The 14684-nt window shown below is 35.5% G+C and overlaps 1 protein-coding gene across 1 annotated transcript in view; it reads right to left on the reverse strand.

Moving 5' to 3' along the window:
• Positions 1 to 14684, reverse strand: part of fgfr2 (fibroblast growth factor receptor 2) — a 49355-nt gene that overhangs the window by 5558 nt on the left and 29113 nt on the right. Inside the window, exons 11-15 of the mRNA XM_058796705.1 lie at positions 12209 to 12330; positions 8756 to 8866; positions 8174 to 8364; positions 7139 to 7261; positions 4690 to 4760 (exon numbers count right to left, since the gene is read on the reverse strand). Of these exons, the coding sequence (XP_058652688.1) occupies positions 4690 to 4760; positions 7139 to 7261; positions 8174 to 8364; positions 8756 to 8866; positions 12209 to 12330 (618 nt within the window). The remainder of the gene's footprint in view (positions 1 to 4689; positions 4761 to 7138; positions 7262 to 8173; positions 8365 to 8755; positions 8867 to 12208; positions 12331 to 14684) is intronic.

Genomic DNA, 14684 nt, shown 5'->3' on the forward strand with positions numbered 1-14684 from the left:
TTGTTCAGTTATTTTAGATTATTTAACAACTAATTCCAGCCTCTTCTGTGGTACCATTACTTCACTATCCCCAAAATTTGGATGAGGAACGCTCTGTGAAATGAAGCCTTTCCAAAAATCCCAATTTGATCCATTTACAGTAGTGATATTTGTTGGCGCTAACAACGCAGTAGCTGTTGAGGTCTCAATGCGGTCTTTCTGCCAGCGTCCCAGACTGTGGGACCACTTTTATACGACTCAAATGGCTCTGGGCTCAAAGCTGGCTTTTTTCCTCCATGGAACGCCACAATGACACATATTGTCCAGCCAAATTAAACATTAGCGAGACCCACAGGAAACAAACGTCCAGAGGACGGAAGATTGTAGCGGGGAATGATTTTTCAACACATGCCAATTCCGTGTTGCTTCATCTAAGACGAGGAGGGAAAATAAAATACGCAAATGATAAGAGTTTCCACAGAGGGTTTCTGACCTTTGACTCATCATATGTGAGCTAAAAGCTTCCCAAAATAGGCCAGCGGACATGCAGAGCCAGAAACCCTTATCATCTGCATAAGCTTTTATTTATCCTGCTGAGTTAACAAAAGCATTTCACAATCACAAGATATAACGGTTTGAAATCAATGCATTACACAACGTGCTTGAGAAATACATCTCTACAACTATACACGCAGGTAAGTAGAAAAGAAAAGAGCTGAGGTTTCTTTAACATCTCAACTGCTTCTCATAAATAGCAATGAGAATCAGTGAAGAGCATATTTGAGACTTTAGTGCAATCTCCTGCTTCTCAGATGTTTCTCCTGAGAAAAAGACTCAAAAATGGTCTCAGATACCAACATTTGCACTAGATGAGATCTCAATATGAACTCCAATATTTCTCAAAGATTCCGTGGAGGGCAAATTTGAGACTTTGCTTTGGTCTCCTGCTTCTCAGATGTTTCTCCTGAGAAAAAGACTAAAAAAATAAAAATAATAAAAAAGCCTCAAAATGTGATCAGATATCAAACTTGATATCAAAATATCAATATGAATTCCAATATTTCTTATAAAGATTCAGAGGAAAGCAAATTTGAGACTTTGCTTTGGTCTCATGCTTATTTAGATGTTTCTCCTGAGGAAAAAGACTCAAAAATGGTCTCAGATACCAACATTTGCACTAGATGAGATCTCAATATGAATTCCAATATTTCTCAAAGATTCCGTGGAGGAAAGCAAATTTGAGACTTTGCTTTGGTCTCATGCTTATTTAGATGTTTCTCCTGAGGAAAAAGACTCAAAAATGGTCTCAGATACCAACATTTGCACTAGATGAGATCTCAATATGAACTCCAATATTTCTCAAAGATTCCGTGGAGGGCAAATTTGAGACTTTGCTTTGGTCTCATGCTTATTTAGATGTTTCTCCTGAGGAAAAAGACTCAAAACGATCTCAGATACTAACGTTTGCGATCAATGAGATCTCAAAATGAACTGTTTCTCAAAGATTCAGCGGAGAGTAAATTTAGACTTCACCATAGTCTCCTGCTTCTCAAATGCTTCTCCTGAGAAAATGTGCTCAGATACCAAAGTTTGCAATCAAAATTCATTATGAACTCTAATATTTCTCATAAAGGTCACAGTAAGTTTCTATTCACATAAATTTAACACCTCTAGTCTAAACAACTATTGTCTCATTTATGTCTATTTCTATTTCTCCTAAGGTATTTTAGGAGAAACATCTGAGACTGAGAACTCATCAAGTGAGAGAGCAGCCTCTGAGCAACACAATTTTCCTCTGGTTGTACTCTTTTCTGTTGACCCACAGCAGTCACAACACACAAAGCAAAGCACAAAGGCTCTCTGCTGTCGTTTACTCCTGCAGTTGCCAGCCCATGTGTTTGTTTATTCAATCAGTTACCCTGTTTGTCTTCTTCTCGTTTTTATCTAGCGCTGCATCTTCTCTGACATGTTTGCCAAATTCATCATCTCTATTCAGTCACCCCATGTAACCGTGGCCAACCCCCCCCCCATGATCAATCACTCACACTGAGAGAACAAAAAGGGTCGCTGCAATGTCCTCTTGAACCCTTGCGCTTCAATGCAATAGGCCGCAAATGGCTTGTGTGTAAATGATACAGCTGTATGCTAGACCTTGCTTGCTAATTAGCAATGACTGAATGACACATTTCACTTGAAAATTAAGAGAGAAAAAAAAAAAAGAGAAATTTGATTTTGCATAAAGAAAATTTTGTCATGGAAATAATTCCATAATGCATAAAATCCTAGTCTATTTTTTTCTTTTTCAAAAAATAAATAAATAAATAAAATAAAATAAAAAATAATGAATCAAACAATTAATTAGTTGTTTTGTGATTTGATTTGATTTATTTTTTAGGGTGAAATTTAAACCCAGACATGATCTTGACAAATTTCATAAGAAGAACTCTAAATGCTAACTAGGCAAAAAGTGACCCAATTTTATAGGTTTTAAAAGGCCAACACCTTTCTTTAATCTAATTTAGCTGACCTTGCATGAGGCCGGATGAACCTCAACCATAAAAGCCATCAATTTAACATCCTGAACAAACAGGAAATTCACACACATGCAACCATATTTCCAATTTTGCAAGCTCTGCAGCTTACGTCCCATTCCCCAGGGGTCTTGTTTGTAAAAACATGCCAATTTTTATTATAATTTATGTATTCATTTAAAATGATGTCATGTATGGATTGTGTCTGCCTCTGAGCCAATCAGAAAGCTCGGGACCTTAGCGACTGATGATGCATAATTAGCGTTGAGCTCCGAGACAAAAGATTCCAGCATTTGCCATCAATAAGGGTCTCTTTGCTATTGATTTGATTTTACTGCACGGACCACACAAAGAGCAGACAAACATGACAAAAGATAATGAGCTGCAAGAAATTACACAACATACATCATTAAGGGTGGACAGTATGACCATATTCTTTTATGATAATATCTGTTTTTGTACATTCCAATGCCGTTCCATTAAATACTTGACAAATTAGTAATTTGGAACTTGATGGATGCAAACCAAAAGATTGGAATATTAATAACAAATGAAATGTAGAAATGACTTCAGCCTGAGCATGCAGCCAAAACGCAGGAAAAATCCAACATGCACCAAAGCGTAACTTCCGTTTCATCTCTTTAAGAGACAAAAAAAAATATGTGAGCTTAAAATGAAAGGGAACAAGCATGCACTAGCGGATGAACGCAAACACAAATGACAGGATTATTTCACTCTATGGAAAATAAAAAGAAGGGAAGAGACTTTCAAGTGTTCAAAAAAAGCACAAAAAAAAACAATGAGGTAGAGAAGAGCTGGATGGAGGAGTGTGACGGGACGGAGTGAAGGGAAGATAGAGGGCATTTCCGTCCGGGCTCGGGGAGGTGAGAGTCTGGCCCGTCTGAAGGGCTTTGAAGCTGCGCAGATTAGTAACACGGCACTGGTCGCAAGTCGAGCGTGAAATCTCTCGCTTTTCGATGTAGCGCTGGCCGCGAACAGCCCTTCCTCTTTCTCTGCCTGAAAAAAACACTTCCTTAACTTTCCATCACTCGTGCTCCTTTTTTTCACAGGGGAAACAATTCTAGTACCCCTGAACTCACCTGCCAGCGGTTCCTATTCTTTCTCAAACTACTTGCTTTACACAAACACACAGCAGAACTGTTTTCCTGCGCTCTCCAAATCACTTCAGACAACGTTTTCAATTTGTAGAAAGAAAAACAGCAGTATCATTTCGACTTGGATCCATAACAACTTGTGCAGAACCAACCAGAACCATCCAAAACCAATGAGCAGAAATAACAAGCTATCATCACTATATGCAAATGATCTGTTATAATTGGCCACACAGTTGCACTGATGTGAAAATATGCATTCAGAAAGTTTAATGTATTTGTTATTGCTTAGATTCAATAAATAATAACCCTGTCTGGACAGCCTGAATCCCTGACAATATTCAAGAAACAGCCAAAAACTCTTCTCTTCTATATATCTCTTTTCTTCTCTTTCACTGCATTGTATGGAAGACTGTTTCTGCCACTGAATTAAAAAGTAAAAAAGGTAACTGCGACTTTTTATCTCATAATTCTGACTTTTTTCTCACAATTGTGAGTTTACATCTTGCAACTTTTTTTCTCAGAATTGAGATACAAACTCTCAACTGTGAGTTTTAAAGTTCAATTCTAAGGAAAAAAAGACTTGTTTTCTCTGAATTGTGAGACATAAACTCACAATTACGAGTTATAAAGTCAGCATTACATGATATAAAGTCGCAACTGCATGTTATAAAGGCATAATTGTAAGATATAAAATCGCAATTGCAAGAAAAAAAGTCACAATAACTTTTTTACATTTTTTATTCAGTGGCAGAAAGACTTCCATAACATCTTGCTGCAAATTTTTCTTTTTCTATGCTTTCACTCTTTCTTAATCCCTCTCTGTTCAACTTTTTACTATTTTGGACAATATTTGAAACTTTGTACTGCAAGCACTTGCTTTAAGGCTCTAATAAATAGTCCTCATTTGTAAACGTCTGATAAATGTAAATGTGCATGGACTGGGGGTTAGGTTGTAAACATCAGCGAAAGAGCAATAAAATCTTGTTTTTCACAACATGTCCCCTTTAAAATAAAAAAAAAAAAACAATCAAACAAACAATGAAGGACATAAACATCTGACTTACACATCGCTCTGGTGCGTATAGACTCGGTCGAACAGCGCCTCTGGAGCCATCCATTTCACCGGCAGACGACCCTACAGACATCAATAGGAGAAAAGGTCAAAGACGGGCAACACAACAACATCCAGACACTCTGACACTCACATCTTCATCTGTACTAAACCCTTGTTAGCCTGGAATTTCATTAAGCTCCAAGCAGCCAATAATGATTGGCAATTAAATCTTGTTGGGACGTATCGCCAAACTCTAATTTCCCTCAGGAGTCATTGTGGGGTTATAAATTGAAGCTAGTGGAGAAGATACAAGAGTCAATGGCATTTGGAGTGCTAGATCCCATAAGAAGGGCCCCCGAGTTCACAATCTCCTGGCTCACAGTGTTTTATTTAGATGGGGTTGAACTAGTGTAATTGAATCTAACCCCAGCCATTAATCAGTCATCAGTATCTCTCAATCTGGGCTTTGCTCGTTGTTTTAATAATGGCAAACTATGTTTAAAATATTCACGGCCAGATCTTGGTGACCTTGATAAGAACGGAGAAATAAATCAGGACTAAATCCGTACTGATGAATAACGTATGGAAAAGTTGACGCTTACATTTACTTCCCTGTTGTAAAATCCAAGTTCTACCAGTTAAAGGTTGGCAAGATTTTTACTGGTCCAACTAACTCTAACCAGCATGCATTAGAAGACTGATAGGTCTGAAGGTCTGGAACTCCAACTAATCAACCCTCTGAGCCAACTAACAACCCTAAATATCCAACTAGAATCATGTGCAATAAGACTAGGAATGTTTATCAAGTAATAAAATAGGATTGATTTTGATTTCAATCCAACTAATCAACCATAAATGGCCAACTAGAATCACGCACAACAAGACTACCAATGTTTATTGATTAAAAAGGACCAATTTTGATTTAAATACAATGGATCAACCATGTATGCCATCTAAAAACCATAAACAACCAACTAGAATCATGCACAATAAGACAAGGGATGTTTATTAAATAATAAAATTGGATCAATTTTAATTTCAATCCAACTAATCAACCATAAATGACCAACTAGAATCATGCACATTAAGACTACCAATGTTTATTGATTAAACAGGACCAATTTTGATTTAAATCCAAGTGATCAACCACATACGCCATCTAACAACTATAAACTCCAACTAAAATCATGCACTATAAGACTAGTAATGTTCAAGGAATTAAATAGGGTCAATTTTGATTTCGTGTTGATCTTTCGTGAACATTGACCCAAACGTAATGATGAAAATGATGCTATCAATATTCACACACCCTCTCTCTGCCACGTCTGATGACCTAAACTCTCAGATGAGTGAATTACAGCCTAAACAAGCATCTGAGATAGGCTAGAGACTGGTATAATGGTGGGAATGCGAGTTAAAGCTATGCTAATGTGTTTAGGTTTGTCACTAACATTTCTTTCTCATGAGCTTGAACAACAAGCTTTGGAATAAGAGAAGAGGGCAGGCCCAAATAAGCAAAGAGCTGAAATCACTTTACACGCCGACTGCCTGGGAATCTGCAAATCATGCCAAGACTGGCGAGAGGAGGGGGGGGGGTATGTGGCAGATAAACAGAGGGGAAAAAAAGAGAAATGAAAGAGAGAAAAGGTAAGAGAACAAAGAAAGAGATGGTAGGAGGCTGAAAGGAGTCGAGCATGAATATGTCTGTATAAAGGACGCTTCAAGACCCAACGAGATCTAAATCATAGGCATTTATATGGCTGTGTACACTTAAACATTGACAGACTTAACATTTAGTAGACGCATTTAATTTCATTTAAAGTCTTTCTTACCAGGAAAAGTGATCCAAAAGTATTGAGGACTTACTATTCAAACTAGTGTCCAATCCATTTTTTCTTTTTTCTTTTTTTTGAAAGAAATTCATATTTTATTCAACAAGGATACATTAAATTGAAAAATTAAATTTATAATGTTGCAAAACATTTCTATTTCAAAAATCCTTTAAAAAAGTATCTCGGTTTCCATAAAAAATAATAAACAGCACAGCTGTTTTTATCATTAATAATAATAATAAGAAATGTTTTTGGAGCATATCAAAAAGATTTCTGAAAGATAATGTGACAGTGTTGACTGGAGTAACGGCTAGAAATTCAGGTTTGCGTCACAGAAATAAATTATATTTTCAAATAGAAAACAGTTATTTTAAACCGTAATAATATTTCATAATGTTAACAGTTTTTACTGTATTTTTAGATCAAATAAACACAGCCTTGGTGAGCAGAAGAGACTTCTTTCAAAAAGGTGTATGCCTTGTCTCAACTTCCTATTTAAACATCAACTAATGGAGTGCCGTCACATGTATCTATAAATATCAACAAACGAATGCATAGCGAGATGAAAATCAGCAAGAAATGTGTTCTACGGTAAAGAGGAGTATCTCCTGACCAAATGAAACTCACATTTGTGGTCTTTTTATAGTAATCTATGTTGTGGACGTCTCTGGCCAGGCCAAAGTCTGCAATCTTCATGAAGTTGCTTTCCGTGACCAACACATTCCTGGCAGCCAGATCCCTGTGTATACACTGCCATAGAGATGAAGAAAGATAGAAAGAACATAAATCATCTTCATCTTGGAAACACAGACAAAAATCACACACGCAGACACAAACAACACAAAGGTTTTAGGTGCTTTAGGTATAAACCGCAGGGTGGATCCGCATGTGAGAGCGTCTGAGGCACGATAAGGCTCTCTGCGCATTCCAGACGGGAAGGGGAGCGTGATGACAGTGTTTAGTTAGCATGCTCGTAGTGACCGGCTAACAGAGTCGTGCACATCTGCCGTGATTCATTCAATGAATGCCTGAAAAATGCTGCATGAATCTAATTGGATGGCTGAATGCTCTTTAAAAAAATGTGCATGTCAGAATAAACTGCCTTAAAAATGCTTGTTAGATTAAACTGTTCAATTGATATTCTATCAATAGTTTAACAAAGCCATCAGCATGAAGTCTGGTCCATTTCTGTTTATTACGGCCAAGATTTATAGCCGCTAGGGACAATGTGAAATCAAATACTCTGAGAATGAAACAGAATATACAGGTGTGCGCAAACAAAACAAAACCTTGAATAGATTTCATGGCGTGAACCTTGCAAACTACCCGGCAACTTGTTTCTTTTTGCTACTGCTGACTTTAGCAGCCTGAGATCATCGACACTGTTGTTGAACTAAATTAAATCAACACTGAACTGAGCTGAAATATGTACAGTTTGCTTCATAATTGATTAATTTGACAACATTAACACTGTTATTCTTCCCGTTTATTACCATGAAGCTTCTCTGAAACAATCTGCGCTATATAAATAAAAGTGACTTGACTTGATTAGAAAAATCCGATCTGAGCCGGAGACCCGCACCATTTACAGCCTATTTAAGTGACATTAATAAAGCATGAAGTGAGGTAAATGGTATTTATATGGAGTGCATGTGCAGATACCTTCTGTGAGGCTAAATACTCCATGCCACGGGCTACTTGATAAGTGCAGGACACCAGGTCTTTGAAGGTGAGAGGCTCATCTGATACTCGGGCTATATCGTATGAGTACTCCATTCCCGGGGGCCGCCGGGCCCTCAAATACTCCCGAAGGTTTCCCTTAGATGCATACTCTACTATGACATATAACGGACCTGTGAAAGAGAGCGAGACAGACTGTCATCCCACTGTCATTTATACAGGTGAGAGCTTAAAGGAATAGTTCACCCAAAAATGAAAGTTTTGTCATCATTAACTCACCCTCATGTTATTCCAAACCTGTATGCACTTCTTTCTTATGTGGAGCACAAAATAATATATTTTGAAGAATGTTGGTAACCAAATGGTTTCTGGTAGCCATGGACTTCCATAGTAATTTTTTTTTTTTTTTTCCAATGGCTGCCAGCAACTTTTTGGTTACCAACTTTCTTCAAAATATCTTTTGTGTTCAACGGAAAAACATACAGGTTTGGAACAACTTGAATGATGCCAGAATTGTATTTTTGGGTAAACTATCTCTTTGAAATGAATGAGATTTCCACTTACCGTCCTGTGTGCACGCTCCCAACAGATTGATGATGTTCTTGTGCCGGCCAATCATCTTCATCATCTCCATCTCTGACACCAGGTCAGAAAGATCTTTCTCTGTTGCATCATCTAGTAAGGTTAAAAATAAAACACAGAATAAACATAGTGTTTATTCATAACATATCTGTTTTTTTTAGGAAAAATCCTAAATAAATCCTGTTAGTCCTGCTCACTACATTGTAAAAAGTGTTTTGTTTTTCTCTGGGGGTTTTTTGGATATAACAAAGATTATTGGAGTACATTTTACAAATGCTACATCAGTCTCTCTACTCTGTAATTTCACGTTTAATTCAATGTGTTTTTTGACATTTCTTTGTAATTATTCGTGAAGTCTGTTAACAGACGAGACTGTCTGGCTGTGTTCCGATCGCAATACTTAAAAGTTAATACTGTATTCTGCATACTATATTTAAATAAATAGTATGTAAAGCAGAGAAATGATAAATGTTTCTTTTTGTAAAACATTTTAATATTTGGCAGGTCACTCTAATAAAGATTTTAGAAAATGGGACATCTTGGAAATGAAAGGTCAAGTTCTTCTCAGTGTTTTGTTTATATACGTACTGTAGATTTTGTAGCATAATATTCATATATATGCACATTCTACATAATGCAATGGTACATCAGTATGCCATGCATGCCAAGGCATCCTATATGAGTAGATTGGCTGGATTGGCCGGACTGTCTGTCTGTGTCCCAGTGTAACTGTCTGTGTGGTTTAGTGTTACACTGAAGAGCCGCCACACAGCTCTCCTTTCATTGCCTCACAATTAAAAAGCGTTTCTTCTATTTAGAGTAATTACCTTAGAGACAGTCGCTTTTCATTATCTGCCTGCTGATCACTGGAGCGAACCTGACACAATCCACTGACCGCCATTCCTGTCTTATCTTACTCCAGTTTCTTCTGCTAAGAATGCTGTGCACTCTTCCTTCCATACCACATTCATCAACGTTTCAAGACCTTCTCTAAAAATGGGGTTTTTGTGAACTAAGATTCTGTTCGATACTTTACAGTGGCCTAAAAAAGTTGTTAATTTAGTATGATAACTATGCTTTTATATTATTTATTAATATTTTAACCTAGCTAATATTTTAAACTATTTTATTCTAATTTTTCTTTTTAATTTTAGTTTATATTTTTTTATTTGTTTGTTTATTCGTTTTATATTCGTTTGGTTATGTGCTTTTGTCATTTTTATTAATTTATTATATTTCTCTAAATCTTTACTTTTTTATTATAAACTTCAGATTTCATTTTAATTTTAGTTTGAGCTTTAGTTATTTTGTTATGCGCTGCTGTAATTTTTATATTATATATATATATATATATATATATATATATATATTGTTTTTTTTTTTGGTAGCAATTTAGTACTTAAATTTAAAAACAACTTAAATTTATTTCAGTTAGTTGTCAGAGCAACACATTTTTTTTTTTTTTTTTCTGGTTTAAGTTTTTCAACTGGTATTTATCATTTCAGTCACCAAAAAAGATTGTTCATAGTTTTCCAACACTGTCGCTTAAAAGGATATTCCATCTAAAAATGAAAATTCAGAGATTTATGAAAATATTTTGAACAACCACACAACTGTCCACACAATGAAAAACAGTAGGGTCCAAAACAACACTGGACCTGATTTAGTGTCACTGTAAGGACAAAAAACACCAAGATATTTAAAAACAAATATCTTCTTTTGTGTTCCACTGAAGAAAGAAATGCAAATGGATTAGGAACAGCATCAGTAAATAATGCCAAAGCGTTCATTTTTGGGTGAACTTTCCCTTTAAGTCTCTAAATGTTTTTTTTTTTGTCTAGGGCCAGTAATTAAGCCAGGTGTAAGCGGTGAACGTGCTCTTGTTTCAAGTGTTTTCTCCGCTGCAGCCCTGCCCCCTCGGCCCGCTCAACATCCTTTAAAACTTCTTTTGAGCTGCTGGCTCCCTCCCCCACTCTCTTCTCTTTCTTTCAGTGTGAGGGTCTTTCTTTGTGCAGGTGAAGAGCGAAAGCCGTGCAGCTGGTGAGCACCGGGTCAGCTATGCGGCCTCTTGACCCGAGCTCTACCAACATCACTCAGCACCAACAAATAACCCCGCGCAGGCCCCTACAGTCAAGACCTCCTCTCCTACTTTCTCCCTTTCTCAACATATGCACATTCTCAGATCATAACAATACCTTCACTAAAATTTGCACCCAACTGAAAAACTCTTAGCTTATGTGAAGTAGTTTTTTTTTGCTTTTGTGACTGGGTTGATTAGGGAGAGGCCATTATAATATTATAATATTATATATATATATATATATATATATATATATATATATATATATATATATACACACACACACACAATATATAAATAAATAACTGTAAAATTATAAAATAAAAATATTTATAATAAAGATAAAAATTCATATAAATAACAATCCATTTGAATTTAATTTATAAATATAAAGTAATACATTTATGTAAATTAATATATTGATGTACATATTGATATATTATTTATTATATTAATTATATTATATTAATTATATTATATTATATTATATTATATTATATTATATTATATTATATTATATTATATTATATTATATTATATTATATTATATTATATTATATTATATTATATTATTTCCTACACTCTGAAAAACAAAACCTGAGGTGAGGTGTCTTAGTGTGTTGCTGGGATCATAACACACTGCTGTTTTTGTTGAAAATGTTCCATCTTTTCACTGATATTTTAGCCTCATAGGGTCCATATGACAATATTATTCTGTCTGCATTGTGCTCTGCCTGTCTGTCTGTTGTTTTTGCAAGATTTTTTTAGCTGTTTTAGAAACTGCCTCGTCTGGGCAGGTAGACATTATTAGAGCTTTCTTGACATGTTTGCTTCCCTTCGTCTCAAACTCTTTGCTTTTCTTCAAACACTCCACTCTGTCTTCTGCATAAAACAGTCTAAAACCTCCAGTCTGGTGTTCTGTAGAATATCGTGTGTGAATTTGATCTGTCTGCTGAGCTGGTGTGATTTGTAGCTTGTATCTGCCGGGCTTTGATCTTTCACTCGAGTACCATCCGTATATGAACCAGTAGTTTTGTGATTCACAACATCAGAGAAGTAGCTCCCTTGTAAAAAGCTATTTGAAAGGTGACGCCCACATCAATTTATGAGCTGATGAGGTTAAAAGTCAAGTAATTCCCACCATCCTACATCTGATGAAGCCATTAGCGGTGAAATATTTCAAATAAATTCAAATAAATGTAAAAATGGACCAGTTACACAGAGTTGCAAAGATCTGCATGATTAAAACCCTTCAGATCCTGTTAACATGCAAGTAAACTAAGGCTAACTGTTGATTTAGGACAGGCACCAGAGTACAGTTTTACTCGCATGGAAACTAATCCATAAATATTTACCTTTCAGCATCTTGACAGCCACCGTCACGGCCTCTTTAGGTTTGTCCTTGTCGATGCCCAGAGCTTCAGCCATCACAACCTGCCCAAAGCAGCCCTCCCCAAGCGGTTTACCCAGAGTCAACCTGCACAAACAAACACCAAAAAACACAAACATTACAGAGAAACCCAAAGCTCTTGACTGAAGTTATTTATGCACATTTGCATGAGCATTTCAATCCATCCACACTGACTTTTTCAGTCTCCAGATGCAATTATGATGCCAAAAAATGCTGTCTAGTTTGGAAACACATTGCATTAGCGACATTTAACCGTACATCAGAGTTGCAAGTGCGTGTGTTGTGTTTACTTAACTCGTAGGTGTTAAGTGGATGCCCTTTGCCTTCCATTGCAAAGCTTACATTAGACATTAGCGAGTGTGACAGCCAGAATGTCTGGCTGGGAGATCTAGAGTTACAGTCCTCTGGGGTGAGCAACAACATGCCTTTGGGGATTTAGAGACTTTCTTAAAGTGTGCAAGAGAAGGCCAGATACCGGGGGTTAACGCTTGACTAACGTGCTCTGGTCAAGTGCAAAAAAGATTAGAGCATGTTTCAGGAGAGTGTTGTAACGTATACATCAGTTAAGAGACTCCCACCTTTTTTAAAGGGGTAAAGTGTTTGATTTCTGTGCAGAATTCCAAAAGACTTGCAGTGTTCAATCAAACAGGTTAGACCCCAGTCTAATGCAAATGATACAGCCAATGTTGAGCGACTAAAAACACTGCAATTCTTTCTGGTGTCAAATATATATATGCTGGGCAAATGTGTTTGACTTGACACATAATACACATATATATATAATTTTCACATATGTATATTCTCTGGGTAGATCAAGATATAAATTTATAACATATATAACATTTCCATAGTAATATTTGTATATGTATCGTTAATAATATCTATACAATTATTTTTGATTCTATATGTGGTATTATATGTATATATATATATATATATATATATATATATATATACACAAAAAATCTGTATGTTTATATATGTTTTTGAAATCATTTTCTTTAAATACGTGTCTGTCTTTTATATTTCTTTACATAATATCAATATGTACATATAAACATGATATATATATATGTACAAAAATGTATTATACATAAACATATATTTGTATGGGCTAGTATGTATATACATAATTTTCTTGTAAAACATACTCCAATAATCTTGTTTTATTCACAACTTCAAAAGTAAATTATATTACAGAGAATACATTAATTGATTTTATTTATGAACCAACTCTCCTTTTGAGAACAGCTCGAAAATGATCTTAATTTCATCAAATGAGCTTTTGGGGACTTTTTTCAGCTAATTTGTCCCTTAATTAGCTCTAGTTTGGAAACAAACATACCCTCGCGCATTAAAAAACAATCACACACACTTCATCTTCATCCCTCACGATAATTGTGACATTTGACCTCTTGCCCTGCCAGTGGCCTTCAGTCAACCTTTGATTGGCAGGAGCTGGGGTCTGTCCCCGGCCCCCTGCAGCACTGGGCTATGTAAACATTGACACCCGCACCGGGGCCCGGGGCCGATCTGAGGCTGTGATAACACAATCCCCCTCTGTGCCGTACGGTCAATGGCGGCCTCTGTCTACTCCAGCCCACCACAGATAATCAATGTTATGTTTATCCTCCATGCTGACCACAAACATTAACATTCCACAGTTTTCAGCCCGGCAAGCGCCCTGGGGCACATCATGCGTGGATGAAGACAGCAGTCCAAAAAAAGGAAAAAAACTTAATAGCTTAATAACTTTGTGCTGATAGTGTATTGTAGGAATGCACAAAATAGAAAGTTTTGTTAAATAATTATATATATATATATATATATATATATATATATATATATATATATATATATATTTATTTAAATAGATTACTTGGAGAAACGGTAGCACAGGAAACATATAATATAATTATTTTATTTTATAATGAAATAAAAAATGTTTATAAAAATGTAACTGTATATGCCAGCACTGTTAAAAAAAATCTTAAAAATTGATTTTGAAAAAAAAACTAGAATTTATATTTTTCCAGTAAAACTCAAAATAGTATGTACAGTAAAAATACATTATTATTATTATTATTATTATATTTTATACAATGTATAATAAAAATAATTTTAAAAATTTACAAATTAATTTAAAAATTCAAAAATGTATATACTTCCAGTTAAATCAGTTATGAAAGCATTGTGCACAGTAAAAAAAGACAAATAACTGTATAGTATTTTTGAAACAACAACAGTTTACTGTTTACTGCTATGAATTGAAAAATGTCGGCCCTGAATATTATCTACTTTCAATATTAAAAGTAAAAAAAGAGAGAGAGACTTTATCGGGCAATATTGATATGGTTACTGATTGAATACATTTTTTGTTGGAATGGTTTCTAACAAAATCTTTCCTTCCATGAGTCTTG

The sequence above is a fragment of the Onychostoma macrolepis genome, chromosome 13 (assembly GCF_012432095.1).
Source record: "Onychostoma macrolepis isolate SWU-2019 chromosome 13, ASM1243209v1, whole genome shotgun sequence".
NCBI lineage: Eukaryota > Metazoa > Chordata > Actinopteri > Cypriniformes > Cyprinidae > Onychostoma > Onychostoma macrolepis.